Source organism: Lissotriton vulgaris, chromosome 9 (genome assembly GCF_964263255.1).
Source record: "Lissotriton vulgaris chromosome 9, aLisVul1.2, whole genome shotgun sequence".
Lineage (NCBI taxonomy): Eukaryota > Metazoa > Chordata > Amphibia > Caudata > Salamandridae > Lissotriton > Lissotriton vulgaris.
The window spans coordinates 144,493,260-144,510,170 of NC_141697.1; the positions used below are offsets into that span (position 1 = coordinate 144,493,260).

At 45.0% G+C, this 16,911-nt stretch overlaps 1 protein-coding gene across 1 annotated transcript; it reads right to left on the minus strand.

The window, feature by feature from the left end:
• Nucleotides 1-1,004: 1,004 nt before the first annotated feature.
• LOC147689748 (acyl-coenzyme A thioesterase 1-like) lies at nt 1,005-11,791 on the minus strand. Its single transcript, XM_086937225.1, has 3 exons — nt 11,222-11,791; nt 2,985-3,187; nt 1,005-1,757 (listed from the first exon to the last, which is right to left on the minus strand). Exons 1-3 carry the CDS (start codon nt 11,676-11,678, stop codon nt 1,137-1,139), a joined length of 1,281 nt encoding a protein of 426 aa, XP_086793351.1. The 5' UTR covers nt 11,679-11,791; the 3' UTR covers nt 1,005-1,136.
• Nucleotides 11,792-16,911: the final 5,120 nt, after the last annotated feature.

Here is a 16,911-nt window from a genome sequence, read left to right on the forward strand (position 1 = left end):
GTCAGCGCGCATGGGCGCCGTCTAAGTACTCCGACGACGTCATCCCGGCGCTCACGACGCCGACGACGGACGCGGAGCCGCAGACGACGCCTACCTGCGCGCAGGGGTATTGCTACGCAAAAGTTTCCGGATCCAGTCTGACGCCTGGGGATATTCTAAGGTAAGGAATCTATCACTAACGTGTCTCTTTCAGATAAGATGGATGGGAGCCCGCTTGCCGGGCTCCATAGGCCAGCTCTGAGGGGGGATATGGCAAGCTCTCCACTGGGAGGAAGTGACCACCGGCTGGGGAGGCTAGGGCGACAGATTTCGAGCCTCCCGGGCGACCCGGGGCAGCCTGGTGGTCGAGAGGTGGGCCCCGGTAATGGCGGACATGGATAGAAGGGCGGGACCCACCCCTCTAAGGGGCAGGTGCACGGCACTTGGCGTAGGATACCCAGTTGCGAGATGCGAACCAGATGGTGTTCCTCCCTTAGGGTTGGGAAGGTGATGGAGCTGATATGCTCATAAATGTAGTTATGTTATAACTTGTGATTTTAGATATGCATGTTATTGCTTGTCATGTTTATACAATGTGGTGAATAAACATGGCCTTTTTAACCCCACCTGAATCTCTGGTGATTTCAAATGTGGGGATTTTGCATGTCTAGAGTAGTTGGGCGGCGGGGGCATATCTGGAGGGTACGGGTCCTATGAAAAAGAGATGGTCAACCATTACAAGGGCCACCAAAGAATTTCCTTTCAATCAAGTAGATGTGATTTCTGAAGCACGGATCATCATCCTAGCCTAGAGCAGGATTGGTTCAGTCTCATTGACAAGGCAGAAGCTAGTTTGACCTTGGAATCTCCACATTTTTCTACTGCTGTAGTTATGATATACATGTTACATGAGAGGCACCAGCTTTACTCTTTGGTTGAGCCAAGATTATTTTTGATGGGAATGTCTTTGTAAGATTAGCACTTCAAGCATGGTGATCTGAGAAAAAGCGGCACAGACTACTGACTTTTAAAGGTTGATGCAGTTTTATTGGAAACAGAGATTTTTTCTATTCAGTTTCATTAAGCTTTTAGTCTTCCTTCACACTGCTCAGTTTGCTAAAATACCCTAAGGGTGTCTCCAAGAATATCCCTTTTCTTCAAAGAGATGATGGTAAATGTTGGCGTGTGAGAGTGTGATCCTTGGAGTCCAGCAAATGACGGAAGAGGAATGTTTGGATCCTATGCCAAGCATCCTCCTGAGCCCGGGCGTGTTTTTCTGGCTGCCCTCCCCACAACACAGGCATCCCCATGAGCTTGTGAAACGATGCATGGCACACGGGCAAGTAGGGAGGCTCCAGGAGGTGTCCTGCCCCGTCATAATTGTGGACCTCCACCTGCTTCCCATGTCTCTGAAGACGCTCAATGGGATCCCGGCAGAACAAGACGCTCTTTGAGTTTTGGTCGTCCACACCAGACAGGAAGAGGAAAGCAGCAGAGGATTTCTCTACGGGGATGTGGCAGTCCTTGTGTGCGGGGTCCGATGGGTCTTCGGAAGCTTCCAATAAATTCATCACATTGTCTTCAGTAAACTGTATCCTGTCCGGGCTGAAAGGAAGACCCGCTAGGGTGAACCCATCACCATGCAAAGGAGTAAGGGTGTTCACACCACATCCAGAGATACTGACCGCCGCCTTGATCCCCGGCAGAAACGTGGCCATAGAGAGAGCCAGATCAGCACCTTTGGAGATACCCAGAACACCAATCCCAGAAAGCTTTACCTAAAGAAAAAAGGTATAAGAGGTCAAAATTAAAATACAACCAACTGAACATTCATGGTTTACAATGAAAAAAGAGGGATGGGAATGCCAAACACGTGCTCGGCTTTTACAAAGCCAAAATTAATTCACAGGCACATGGCTAACACGTTATAACACTGAAATCAGTTACTGAGATCAGGTTACCTTTTCTTTTTAGCATATTCGAAAGCAAAGTAAAAAGTAGAAACTAAAGTACATTACTTTGCGTTTTGAATATTTCTGCACTGGGTCTAAGGCTGAACTAAAGGCCCAAGGATGTTGCCTGTAAAATCTCAGAACTTGTCCTCAGTTGCTAACTGTACAGAGATATCTGCATTTACTGCAGGTGGGACAAAGTGATTTAACATTTTAAAGATCTTTCATGTTTTAAAAGATATATATATATATATATATAGTGATAATATAATATGTGAAAGTTAACTTGGCAGTGTAACTGTATGTAGGCAACTTCAAGGAGAACAATGGCTGGTGCATCTACCAATTGAGCTCAGACCATGGATGGTGTAAACCAAAGGATGGAAACTGCTCTTATGAAGGAAGAATGGAAGTTCAGGTGTTCTCCATTAAGAGATATGGTCAAGAGTAAGTGGCCAACCCTCAAGGAGGAACATGCATTTTTGTACACAACAAATACGTAGCATGAAATACCAAGGCAAATTGTGACAACTGAGAGAGCTTTTGCATGCAGATCACTAACTCAATCGAACCACCGGAAAAAAACAACTTGGTAGCTAACTGTGAAGGTGATCTTTGCGTACTCAAACGTAAAGCAACAAGAGAGTTCACATTGATCGCCGAGCTAACTGAGATATTAACACCAAGCACAACACTTACAGTCCAAGTCAGGGGTGCCCAACATGGCTCCAGGAGTGAAGGATCCATGTAAGAGTTTCAAGATATTCCCATAATGTACATATGCTGAATCTACATGAAAGACATACAGAGTCCCTGGTTATCTTTGAAATCTGGACTGCATCCAGCCTTCCTGGAATAATACTAAGAGTTCTCCAGCCCTCATACTTGAGGGAGATGGTCTCCTCCTAAGACTGCCAGTAGATGCAAAATGTCTCAATGGTTTAGGACAGGCTTGGGGCGTATACGTTTAAGGTTTAAGTTCAGCAGGGAAGGAAACCCAAGCCTATGAAGGGACAAGGCAAACCCAATTTTATAGACAAATAACAATCAAACCTGCTGTTGCTTCTTCAGAAATTCCACAGCTGAACCAAAATAATCCAGGTGGAACTCGTCCACGCCTTTTGGAAGATCCTCAAAACCAAAATAGGCCAGCGCCAAGGTCACAAACCCTCGGTTAGCCAGCAGACTCGCTCTGTACTCTGGGAGACCTCCGGCAGTGCCATACAAGTCAACGACAGCAGGGAATGGACCAGGCCCTATGGTATAGGAAGAGATAGGCATGGTCATTGAATTTTTTTTAAATGAGTACATAAACAATATATATCCGATTGCTCTCGTTTGCACTGTCTGAAGAGCGTTACCCCGGAAGAGAAACCTACAGCTGGCAGGGGCTAGGCGAGTGCACTTTGAGAGGTGGCAACTCTCTGGTGCAAAGCCAATACCAGGAACGCTACTGAAAGTTCTAATCGGGCTGTGTGTGCAGTAAGGAACTGCAAAGCCACATTAGCAACGCCATAAGGCATGGCACAGGGCTTCCATCAGGGAAATGCAGGGACCATGCATTGATTGCATGAACCCTTGCAACAGACTGGTAAGTCAGCCTGTAACCCTTAGGTCATAGAGATACCTCAGCAGAAATTAAGGGACAAGATTCTAGCTGAAGAGTTGCAACAAAAAAAAAAGACAGTCAGAAAGTGGAAAGAAACAGGCACAACCCAGCAGTGTATTTAGGGGTGTTGAGGACAGAGACTGAGTGAGAGGAAGGAGGGTATAGAGACATGAGGAGTGGGCAGAAGTCTGTAATGGGGAGGGGGGGGGAATGAGACCAGGTTAGATGGGGAAATCAAGATAGATGGAAAGCAGGCTGGGGAAGGCTGAACAGGACACAGAGATGACAAAGAGGAATGTACGCAAGGTGACGATGATGGGGTAGCAGTGCCCCTCATAATACAGGTCTATGTTGCATACCCAGATATGGATTTCATTGTATTTGTAGGTTTATGTGGGCCCACATTTACTTCTGCAATGGTTACTCATATGTAAGGAATTCGTTTCCAGCTACTTAAAAAATAAAAAATAAAAATTGTTTTTTGTTATTTATGAAGCGCATATACACCAAAGCTTTATGGAACTGAGAGAAAATACTACATGAAAAAGTTCTAAGGAAACAGGCTGGTCCACCCTAAAAAAGCGGGGTTTTAAAATCTTGCAGAAAGAGAGCAAAAGTGAGGAGGACCTGAGGTTGCTGGGAACCCTGTCCATTACCTGGCCACGGCCACTGAGAACGCTCTGTCTCCAAAGACTTGTGCCTAGTGTTTTAGTATCACAGGGATCTGGCCAGCTGGTACATTGTGAATTTAGAGGAGAGAAGCTGGGGGACCTTGTTTATCATAACCGGAAAGAGAATCATTTTTATGTTTCGCCTGCGCAGCGCTTGGATGTGCTTGAGAAATCTACTGTTTTTAATAAAAACTTAAAAGGGCCTTCCATCCAGCCGCCTCACTTTCCCGACTTCTCATTGGTTCCTGTGCGTGACACTTTACCTTTCCTCCATTTCTATTGGCTGCAGTATATTTTTCTGCATTTACCCATGCTTGTCTTCTGCTTTTCTCATCAGTTTCTCGCTGCCTAAATACTGTTAACATCCACTTAGGTGGAACTATATTTTAATAAAGTTTTGCCTTTTACTATTTCAGCATTTTCATATAACAATTGTTGTGCGGTGCTGCCAAGATTCGAACCGGGATCCCCAGCTCTTGAGTCAGCAGCTCGAGGCCGCTGTGCCACATCCTCTCCACTCTTGTCACATCCTCTCCACTCCTGTGTTATCTTTCAGGGAAATTTTTCCTTCTACCAGACGATGATTGATCAAAACAGCTATTTATTAATTACCAATGCTTGTTCTTGATCGGCAACCAGTGCAAATGAATAAGAACTGATCTGACGTGCTGAATTGATTGAGGGTGTCTGAAAGTCCCAGGCAGAAGGCATTTACATAATCTACACAGGACTGACCCAATACTTGAATAGCAGGAAGATGGTAGTTGTTATCAAGGTAAGGCAAGATCTTTGTTATCACTATAATTAGCAAAAATAAGCTGGATTCCCTGGAGACATGATGCCCTAAAGTGAGATTGGCTTCAAGATACAAGCTCTGAATATGTACTACCTTAAAGCGCCTTGGACAGGGGCACATAGTGTAGGGTCAGAAGGAAGGCTGTTTTTTCTATTCATCGTTTCTAGTGCTGAATATATAATTTTTTTAAGAATTCAGCTTCAACATTTTTTTTTACTTTCAGTAATAAAATGTGGTCAGTGATGCTGGACCACTTTTCAGAACTGGGGCTGCGGCCTTCAATGTTACATCACTGAAGTCAGAGGGATTGTTTAAATTCCAAATGTCACACAAACAACAAGTGTACAAAATGTAATGGTGTAGTATGTAGCTGGTGGTGCAAACATATCACTAATAAATGGCAGTGCAGTATCATTGTGTGGAAAAATTGTGTGGATGCTCCCTAGCCCTACCCAGAGAACCGTAGTCCAGGCTCTTGTTACTTGTCGGACTGGACTACGGTAAATCCTCGATCTTGGAGCTACTAAAGATGTGACACAAAAGCTACAGAGAGTTCATAACTACGCGGCCAGACTGCTATGTTGAACTCCGAGAACAGCTTCTATTTCCGCTTCCTTGACGGACCTACATTGGTTAAGAGTTGAAAATCGAATTAAGTTTAAAGCGCTGAACTATATGTTCAGAATCAAGCACGGCATGGCACCCATGTGCGTGCAAAATCTAGTCCACCCGTATCTGCCTTCACGCACTCTAAGATCTACTACTCAGGCCAAATTTCAGGCACCTAAGATCAGACTATCCTGTATGGGTGGCCGTTCTTTTTCCTATTTGGGCCCTGTTCTGTGAAACGCTCTTCCGTTGTCTCTTCGCACACAGATGAATGTTACACTGTTTCGTAAGTCTCTTAAAACCTGGCTTTTTAATCAGTAGTTTCTTTCTTCTCTGTTGTTTCCGCAGGGCGCCGGAAAACCCGTTTGGGTAGCTGTTGCGCCTAGATATAAATTTAAATACCATAACATTTACAAACCACATATTTTCCACTGAAATAGCAAATGTCCTCAGACATCCAGTTTCTTACTGATCAAAAACACAAACGAAGTGAGGAAATTGTGTTTCAGGTAATAGGTATGTCTTGAATTATTTTGATCCTATTAAAATCTTTGTTTCCGTCACACTTTAGAAAGACAAAAAGATGTGCTTCCTTTGTGCTTTCCGAACTGCTGATATAGCCAGAAACATCTGTACAGTTGATTTACAGGTTTTTAAACGTTATTATGTTTTAGAAAAAAAATGAAAACTTTTCTAAATTTGCAAGATTGCAACATAGTTCACTTCACAAAATCCTCGGTTTACATATTAGGGAAAATATACACCAATATCCTTGTTAAAAGAATAGAGTAATTTGCCAAAAGGAATTGCCTGACATTTGACCTCTGTATTGAAGCCCAGCAAATATGAACAGAAAAAAAATAACGGCATATTTATTGCCCATTCATTTTCTAAACTCCAGCATGGTTATTGTGAACAGTGCTGCAGCACCCTTACTTCTGACAACATACTAAAGTATACTAAAATTGATGGATGGAATTTTTTAATTAATCTCAGACATTGGTAATTACTCTGTAGCATCCCAACACATCTTATTTTGCACACCATACCACATCAGTTTGGACCCAGTTCTATGCAAATCAGTCTTGACCCTGCTCCAATGGGAACAGTCCAGCCCGAACTAGAAGAAATTCATTTTTTTCCTTCCAATTTCAAGACAGACCTCTGCTGTCGTGAAATGGTACATGAACACAAACACACAAAAAGTAATTGGAAGAATGCTTTCAATTGGTCTAACCACTGGCAATCCCTCAGGGCAACATCCAAACACATCATTATTTTTGCCCACTGTGCCAACTCATATTAGATCTAGTAGTATTATAATATAGCCTTAGGGCTCTACCGGCCATTAAAGGCCCACTCCAGCGTTCAGCTCGGGCCTTTAACAAGGGAACAGGCCTTTAATGGCCAATAGAGCCCACGGAGCGCTCTAAGGCTATTAGAACATTCCGCCTCTATAGGGACGAATGTTCTAATTTGTGTAAAAACAAAAAGGCCTCGCGGAGCCCAAGGAAATTGAAAACTCCTTGGGCTCCGTAAAGCCTTTGTTTGTTAAATATTGGAATGTTGATGCTCGAGGCTTCTATCAGCCATTAGAAGCCCAGAGCACTTCATTAATTTTAATGGAGTGCTCAACATTCCAATGTTCTTATCAGTATTGCTCCTGCTCCAATTGAAGCAGTCCAGACCAAATTGCCAGGGTTGTCTCTGAACTGGAACACAAACAACATAAGACCAGTTTTGTCCTCAGTGGGCCACATCGTTCGAGGGCAGTTTGTTCCAGTGGAACAGTCAGCAAGGGCATTAACTAAGAACAAAAGGACTGGGGCATCAAGACATAGGTGTAAGCATAAGTGATGATGACCTGCATATATGCGTAAATCAAGTTGCATTGGAACTGCATTTGTAGAGCGCTGCTATTATCTATAATAACGCTTGGGTTCGCTTGCATTGTCTCACTGTTTTACTGATGCTTTTCAACACTGTCAACATCCATTTTTTAAACTTTTTCTGAAGCTAAACGCCATAAGCAAAGCTGAGAGTTCTGCGCTAGCAAAGCCAAAAGACAAGACATATTGGCTTTGCCAATGCTTGGTATGTTTCAGGTCTTCTTTTTACTGTACATTTTGTATATCTCAGTATATTAATTATAGCAAGGTGATACACACAGTCTAATAAAAACACCTAAATAAACAAATATTTAAATAAACAAATCTTTGTTGCCGTTTACAATGGTTAGTCATTTGTTATCAAGCTTTGTCTGCTTCTGTTCTAGATTATCAACCTTCTTGTGTGCACGACTGGGCAACTCAGTGGGTTTGAGTCCAGTTGTCTGAGAATCCTCCATAATGCTTTTTCACAACGGTGATACTCTACTCTATAACAGCCCACAGATCCACCACTCAAAATGAACTGGAGTCCCACCAAAATCCAGGCTGAGGTTTCAGGAGTGAGTGCACTGACTCACAGGGGTATGTTTAAGAGGGGGCAGGGGGGGGTGGCAAGAAGTTAGCCTCGTGGGAACACCATAGCTTACAGGGAGATAGGATGTCAGGGGGCTGAACAGGCTCTGTGATATGGGGTCAACTTGTTTTCTTGTAGCCTTTTCACACAAACCTTGTTCATTTCTGTCAATCTTTTACCTGGCTTTAATCAAGTTGGTTCAAGTGTGCAAATAACGAGTGACAAAGTTCAGTCTAGTGCAGACTTTGCTCTTTAATAATAAGATTGCACTTCTCTCCTGAGCTACTTCAATCCGTTTCTACACTTGGTCGACAATTCTTTATTTGTTTTTTTACAAGCATAATACTAACAAGCATTGGAAATGCAATAGGTCTCGCACCATTAGAGTTAGTGCTTTTAGAATTGTTTATGGGTTTTTCTTGTAAATGTTTAGCATTTTTGTTTCCTGTAGCCAATGCTAAAGTATTACAAATAAAAAAAGCCATAAACATTTCTAAAAGCTCTAACTGAAATGGTCTGAGAACTATTGCACTGTGTGAGGGTGAGGGTGAGTGAGGGTGAGGGTGAGTGAGGGTGAGGGTGGGTGAGTGAGTGAGGGTGAGTGAGGGTGAGTGAGGGTGGGTGAGGGTGGGTGAGGGGTTGAGGGTGAGTGAGAGTGAGGGTGAGTGAGGGTGAGTGAGGGTGAGTGAGAGTGAGGGTGAGTGAGGGTGAGTGAGGTTGAGGGTGAGGTGTTGAGGGTGAGTGAGGGTGAGGGTGAGTGAGGGTGAGTGAGGTGTTGAGGGTGAGTGAGGGTGAGGGTGAGTGAGGGTGAGGGGTTTTGGGTGAGTGAGGGTGAGGGGGAGTAGTTGAGGCTGAGTGAGGGTGAGTGAGAGTGAGGGTGAGTGAGGGGTTGAGGGTGAGGGGTTGAGGGTGATGTATGTTTGCCACCAAACTCCCCAGGCCACTAACGCTCGGACGTCCCATGCAGCTTAAATGGTGCGAAGTGAGTTTACAAGCGCACGAGGCCAAGGTATTATGGGGCTTATTTAGAAGCCCCTTGCGCTGCCGGTGGGTCTCTTGTAATGTGTGGAAAGGTGACGAACCGGCGGCGCAAGAGGCTTGCACATAAGCCCCCCATGTATGTAATACATTCATCCCAGAATGCGTGTGCTCAAACACCGGCAGAGCAAAAGCAGCGCATTCCTTCTAATAGGGTGCATTGTTCCTGTTTGTTCCTGGTGTGCCTGATTAAAGGTGTGCCGTGGCGCAAAGTGGAACAGTGAACCCATTATGTAATACGGGCCAAGGTCGTTACACATCGGTAACTGGAAATGTGCAGTTTGTAGAGTAAACAAAAGTCTAGCTGCAATGAAATATCAAAAAATAGCTAATACATTTAGACGGGTAGGGAGAGGCGGCGGGAAGGGGAGGGGGCGGAGCGGGTTAAATTAAACAAACGAGACGGAGGGAAGAGAGGGGAGGGGGGAGGAGAAATGCGACACGGCGGGAAGGGGAGGGGGCGGAGCGGGTTAAATTAAAGAAACAAGACGGACGGAAGAGAGGGGAGGGGGGAGGAGAAATGCGACACGGCGGGAAGGGGAGGGGGCGGAGCGGGTAAAACAAGACGGACGTGCACGCGCTTTTAAGCTCAATGCGCATGCGCATTGAGCTTAAAAGTCACGGGCACTGCAAGGAATCGCCACGATTCCTTGCAAGTTGGGGAAAGAGTGGATAAGTCCCAATACTCTCGCTTGCTCGATGCGCATGCGCATCGACAGGCGAGACCTAAAAATGATTAAAATACAAGTTAACAGTTTCACAAAAAAGTGCATCATTATATCTGGGTATGTACAGAATTTTCCAACTCATTTGCAACCATATTTGCAGGTTCAATATCCGCTTTTCTTAAAAGTGAGTCAATCAGAGTTTAAAACTTTGCCCCTCGACAAATGAATATGTTTGATGACCACCAGCGGGTTATAGTCTGCCTACCACTATGAATGTTGAGTTCTTTCAATCAATCAATCAAAGACATTTATAGAGCGCACTACTTACCCGTAGGGTCTCAAGGCGCTTCTTGTTTTTAAAAGTGTCCTTCTAGCTTCGTTGACTGTAGGACAGACACACATCACATGGCATAGAGATTAGAGATTAGTTGTGATATCCACATAATCGACAATTTGCGTTTCTACACATGATCTTTCTAAAGACGACATCAAGTGGTCGGTAGTGCTTACTGGCAGAGCGCCTTGATTGACAGGCTTTGGGTGAAGGGGAGGGTCCGTTTTCAGTGGGTCAGGCACATCGGTCAATCTCTAGCTAATGCTTGGCATGATGTTTAGACCCAACAATTTTATCAGTGCCCAAATATCCCTACAAATAATTTCTTAGACCAGACAGCTCACACAGCTATCTGAGCACCCTACGTGTTCATCACAGGTCACAGTGTTCCATGGTATGTGGTGGTGGGAAGTGGAATCCCAATCCCATAGCTGCTGAAACAATCAGTTTTATTGCACTGCCCTTCACTGATGTAGTTTCCCACCAGTTCAGCAGGACTACAACCCCCAGAATTCACTAGGCGGTTAAACTAAACCACAGGAGTGTAGCACTGTGTCATTGGTACTGGATGAGGCTCTGGCACCCTAGAGGTGATCATTGTAAACAAGATCCATTAATTACGCAATCTCTGTGTCCGGTCACAGGGTGGAATCCCGGCGTGTTCACCAAGTCTTTCTAGCTCAATAAAATGTGTACTACCCAGTTGATACCACAAACATTAACCTGCCTTTAGACGTCCTTGTGTGTTAAAGTGCACTCCATAAATACGCCGCAGGGGAGGAGGTAGAATTAGGTCTGGGCAAAAATGAGGAGAACAGACACAACTCTCAGCGGTGGCAATTAATAATTATATTAGTAGCCGCTCCAGTTTTCCAGGTCCAGATCATGTGTTGGTAGCTCATGCAACCCAGGGGATATCATTGCATTCTGGGACTTGCAGTCCTAATTTTAAACAGTGATAAACACTACAAATCCCAGAATGCAAAGAAACAACCGTCAGTGGCTGAGTTACTCATGCAAAGAGCTAGAAAACTAATGTGCGATGTACTACCAGGCACGTCACCACTCGCAGTTTAGTGATGTCTGCAGTACACAAACTCACCAGGGGGCACAAAGAGGGTTGCTCTGACCTTGCCCTCGCGGACGGGGACCCTCTGCACCCCCACTCGCAGGAAGCTTCGCTCGTTGGTGACCTGAGCAAGGAGCTGACCAGGGGGGTCGTGACCCTCGTACACTTCAAAGTCCACAAAGAAGGGGGTCAGGACATCTCTCTTCACCAGGCGCCTGTGTGGGGTCTCTGGAAGCAGCGACCACACCAGCCCCATGGGCTCCACCCCCGTGTAACTGCCCCCCAGGGCTGGGGAGCTAGTCAGGTCCAGCCCCCCGCTGCTGTCCGCCCTAAACTGGGCGGAGGATCGGAAAGGCACCCCCGTCTCATCAGTGAAAGAAGCCCTGAGTGTGACCTCCTGCAGCGGCGAGAGGCCACTCACTGAGATCCGCACAGGGTCATCAAACAGGCACTTGGAGGAGGGGGCGATCCCCATGCTCACGGGAGCCATGGAGACTCTGGAAGCAGGGAGCAAGGCCCTCCTTAAGAACCCGGCTGCACGTAGAACAGACAGTTTGGCGGTGGTGCGAGTTCCCCAGCAGCAGCCTGGACTTTCAGGGCAATAGGGCAACCAATGTATCAGGAAATCCAATCGACGCCCGACGCAATGGATCAGGGTGCACGTGAGAACAGAGAGCTGGGAGGTGCCTTTTTTTTTTTTTACCAGCTGTCCGTCAACCAAGATCTACAAAAGGGGGGTGGGGTCGCACACACCTTCCTAGATCTATTTGAATGGGACGCCCGGGCTCAGTTCCTACATTTGTTTATTCCCACGGCATACGACATTCATTTATGCATTTGCCTTGATTATATAGAGGAAACATGGCGAGAAGCAGATACCCCAGCTCGGTTTCAATATTTTTTAAAGGCGTTTTACCTTTCTGATGGTTTATTTTTAGGCATTTAGGCCTGCTTGTTGAATTTTTCTGTACGAGATGATTAGATATGTGCAAGATCACACAACGCGGTCAAGTAGGACTACTGCAAGTAGAACACAGTCTCTATTTTTTATTTTATTTATATTTATTTTATGCGTTTTTACATAGCGCGGACTTTACCCGTAGGTGTCAGAGCGCTTCACAATATGAACAGTTATGATACATGAGGAGAACATTAGAAGTGAGCATGTTACAAAAGCATACGTTACATGAGGCAATAGTGATAATTGTGCATGTATCAAGAGCAAACAAAATACAAGAGGTAGCAAACGATATGTTGCAAGAGGAAAACATGACGTGTGCATGTTACAAAAGTGTACAAAATACACGTAGAGGTATAATACTGCAATGAATGGCAGACACTCAAACACAAGAACAAAGGTTACGTAACATAAGGCAATGGTGGCAATTGTGCATGTATAAAAAGCAAACAAAATACAAGAGGTAGCAAACGATATGTTACAAGATGAAAAGTGACTTGTGCATGATACAAAAGAGTACAAAATACAGGTAGAAGTATAATACTGCAATATATGGCAGACACTCAACCACAAGAACACACTGGGAAGGGACTTCTATAGTCATGGAGAATATGATTGCCTATAATGGAAGGACTTCCTTTAGATAATTGAGAGGGCCTGCATTAAATTTGGAAGTGTCTTTGAAGGAGGAGAACTTTGAGGTCAGTTTTGAAGGCCGGGGAAGAGGTGGTGGTCTGGAGCTGAGGTGGTGGTCCGGAAGTGAGTTCCAGATTCTCACTGCGTTGCCTGAAAAGGATTGGGCCATCGATCTTTCCTTCTTGAAAGTGGGAGGTTCAAGCAATACATTTTACGCATTATGTGATGGGCTAGAGCTTCCAGAGAGTTTCAGTTTATTCGCCAGGTAGCGAGAGGAGGAGTGCAAGGCTTTGTGGGTGATACTGGCAGTCTTGTAGATAGATCTTGCCTCGATGGGAAGCCAACGGAGGGTGGATAAAATGGGTGTGATGTGGTCGCTTCTTTTGGCTCCATATATGAAACGAGTTGCTGAATGGAGAACAGATTTAAGGGGGAGCAGTTGGGATTTGGGGAGGCCAGTAAGAAGAGAATTGCAGTAGTCCAGTCTGGAGAGAACCAGCGATTGGAACACAGTTTTAAGGTCATGTCCCGTTTTTTGGAGAGGGTCCACTAAAAATGGAGGGAGGCGTTTTTTATGTTGTACAAAGCGGGCATAGTTAGCCATTGTTCCAAAAAAAGCAATTGAATTCACAGACAAGCCACTGGGTTTAAAAATAGCATCTTATGTATGTTCTTACTCCCTGTTTTGTAATTCTAGTCACACTCGCTCAAAGGGCCTCAGCCCCCGCCCCCTTGTGGCCGCTCCGCCCAGGCTCAGACAGCTTCCAGGGCGCGCACACAGCCGCACCCAGTTCATAGGACTTTATAAGACCATTTGTTTGTTGATGAGGCTTTGTTGTTTTTTCACCTCTTCTTAGAGCCCCTGCATCTCAAAATATTTTCTTACACCCAACAAACCCCTCCACCCCCCCTCGAAATTTGCCTCTAGTTGCGCCTCTGATGATGGCTATTTCCTATGCTTAACGGCACATTGCTCTCTTGCTATGCCCTGGCACATGTTGGGTACAGTACTAACTGCAGTAAAGCAAGTTAAACAAACAACAGAAGTACAACATTGGCAGCAGCATGACACGGTTTCCTCGTGCACATATGAGGTGATACACTAGTCACATCAGCAATGCAAGTTACCATCACATACGGAACAAGAGCTGCACAGGCAAGAGAGGCAGACAGGAGCAGTGCAAACTTGTCTCACATTGAACAAGTACAGCACAGAATCAGCAGTGCAGGCCTCCCTCACACACAAATCAGGCATGCTGACAGACGCAGTGCAAACCACACACACTGGCCCGGTGGCACTGCAAGCCTCCATTCTTCACAAATTAGGTATGCTGACAGCAGCAGCACAAGTCACACACAGAACTGGCACTGCTCAGCAGTAACAGTGCAAGCCTACCTTGTGCAAAAATCAGCACAGGTCACTTGCACTCACAAAATAGGCACAGCGTAGTTAGCAGGAGTGAAAATCTCATGAGCATAGAACAGGCAACAACTGAGAGCAGCAGCGGAAGCAACCCAGCATTCACAGAATGGGTTTATCATAGTCAGCAGGAGTGCAAGCTTCCCTCGTGTACAGACCAGTTACCAACCAACAGTGCTTAATTTGTGCCGGTATTTTCCGGAGCTTGGCACCAGCACGTAATTCCAAGCACATGGTGGCGGTGTCTGCCTATTTTCAGCAGCACACATCAGTTTAGCAATTCCATATACACTAAATATTAATAGCATTGTGCCCAGGCCACTGGTAGTGTCATTAGTAGTGCCATTTTTGCAGCACTGATGACCGCCAGGTGAGGAGCTCCAGCCGGGAGCTCCTCCGAAAGGGAACAGACTCTGGCACTTGCCCCGGTCTCCCTCCCCCTTCTGCCGCCTAACCAACGGTGGATCTTGTGCCTGCACTCCGGTGCTGTCCTTTCCTCATGGACCTATCCGGGTAGCCTGCAACACACCTGCAGAGTTTCTCGAGGGAGCGCCCACGGAGCCTCTACCATCATGACCACTGGCTCGGTGGAGATGCCTCACTGCTGTGAAGTTTGAACTTGCGGCTCTCTCCATCCGACCGCCACCCTACTCAAGGATTTCGCCCCTGTATCCACGCATTGCGGACCCCAGGAACGATCTGGATGGCCTGCTTGCACCCTCCGAGTTTCTGGATGGAGCGCCCACAGAGCCTTTACCAACATGGCCGCTGATTCGGCAGAGATGCCTCGCTGCTGTGGAGACTGAGCTGGCGGCTCTCCCCCCCTCCGACCAGGAAAAGTGGTGATTGCAGCGAGTAGTCTGCGAGGAACTGCTCCAGTGTAATCCATGGCTGGAAACCGGAGCTTGTGGAAACCGGAGCCTGCAGTGAGTGATGGCGGTCCTGCGATTTAACCCTGGACATGCCTACCCTCCAGTCCCGACCTATATTGCTTGGCACACCACAGCCCCTTCCGGAACATACCCACCCCAGGCCCCCAGAGAACACTCTTCATCGGAGCGACCTGTCCTGCCATGGACTCTCATGGACTTCTTTACTTTTTCTTTTGTCCTGGCCACCATTTTGCTGCTGTTCTCGGCCCCTTTTCTCTGGACCCCGACCCGCCATCTTGTCCATTCCCTCGTCCTTTACCCTCATTTCCACCTTGACGATCCTCAAATGTTTCTTTCCTTTTCTGATTTGCCTTTCCTCCATACCCTTGTATACCTCCCACCCTCCCTTGGTGCTGTGACTGCGTCCCCCCTCCGACCCCACTTAATGGAACTCTGCTCTTCTGTTTTTTTCTGGGTCTTGACCAGAGAAAATATACTATGTGTATATATATGTATATAGAGATAACTCTAATCACTAGTATATGCAGTAGACCTTTGTACTCTATACCATTCCTATGTGACTCTTGGAGTATATCATTTGTATCTCTTCCTTGAGTGATTTTACAATTTGTACATTTGCAATTTTTCTTTCTCTTTGTATCTCTTCCTTGTGTGACTTTAAATCTTGTACATTTGCATTTTTTTCTGTTTGTATCTTTTATATAACACATGTAATCCTAAGTCCTTATGTTTTACAACTGGTTCTTATGTAAAGCGCTCTGACACCTTCGGGTAAAGTTTGCGCTATATAAAATCGCATTAAATAAATAAAAATCCTATCTAGTACCTTGGGATCTGGCACTTATTTTTGACGAAATTAAGTATTGACAACCGAGAGAAGTGTAGTATCACACATGCACAATACTGGAAGGTTCCATATCAGGCATTTGTTTCTCCATTATGTTAGAATGAATGGTTTAATCCAAGTGACATCAGGGAATTAATAAAGGGTGCTGCCCAGGTCCTGATGGCAGTAGTTTTCAACAACCTCAATCCCCCTGTCTGTGTTTTGGTATTGACTACCAATGCATTTGTGTATTTAACACAAAATGTGCATTAGCGACAAAGCAAGTAATAGCGGCTAGGGGATCCGTTTGTCGCACTACCATGTGTGCTATGCTTTTTTGAGTACAAAGTTGATTCTTGCCCACCTCAAATTGCTAGCCACCAATTTAAGCCATTAATACTAAGGATTTCTTAAAACACAATAGAGAGGGAACTTCAAACAAAAATTTGAGTTACAGCATTGTGCTATACAATCAAAAATAGACAAATGGAGGTGATTTTCTTAATTTTTCCAATTCTTTATTCAAGATCTTCTGACTGAAGAAAACAAATCTGTGCAGCCGACGCATTTCGCCCGGTTATGGGCTTTTTCAAGTCTACAAACATATACAAACATGGCTTACATTACTATTTCATTCAAACAGTATCGTTTACATTTCATCCCTACACACATAAGTACAATGTAAGCCAAACTATTAAAAATATATATTAATCGCCACACACCAATAATTGCTGAGTACATGGTTTCTCCATAGTTTTTTGCACAGTACAACAAATTTAACATTTTTCTTGACTGCCTAACAATAGACCACATTGTACAAAAAACATTGTTTATCCATTGTTTACAGGCCAAATCAAAGACTCAAGTTGTCATACATTATTGCATATTTATATTGACATTTGTAATCATCATCATCATCAAGATTCTTTATTTCGGCAACATTTGCCATAAAAGATAAAACACACTTTATACAATAAAACAGTAGATTAC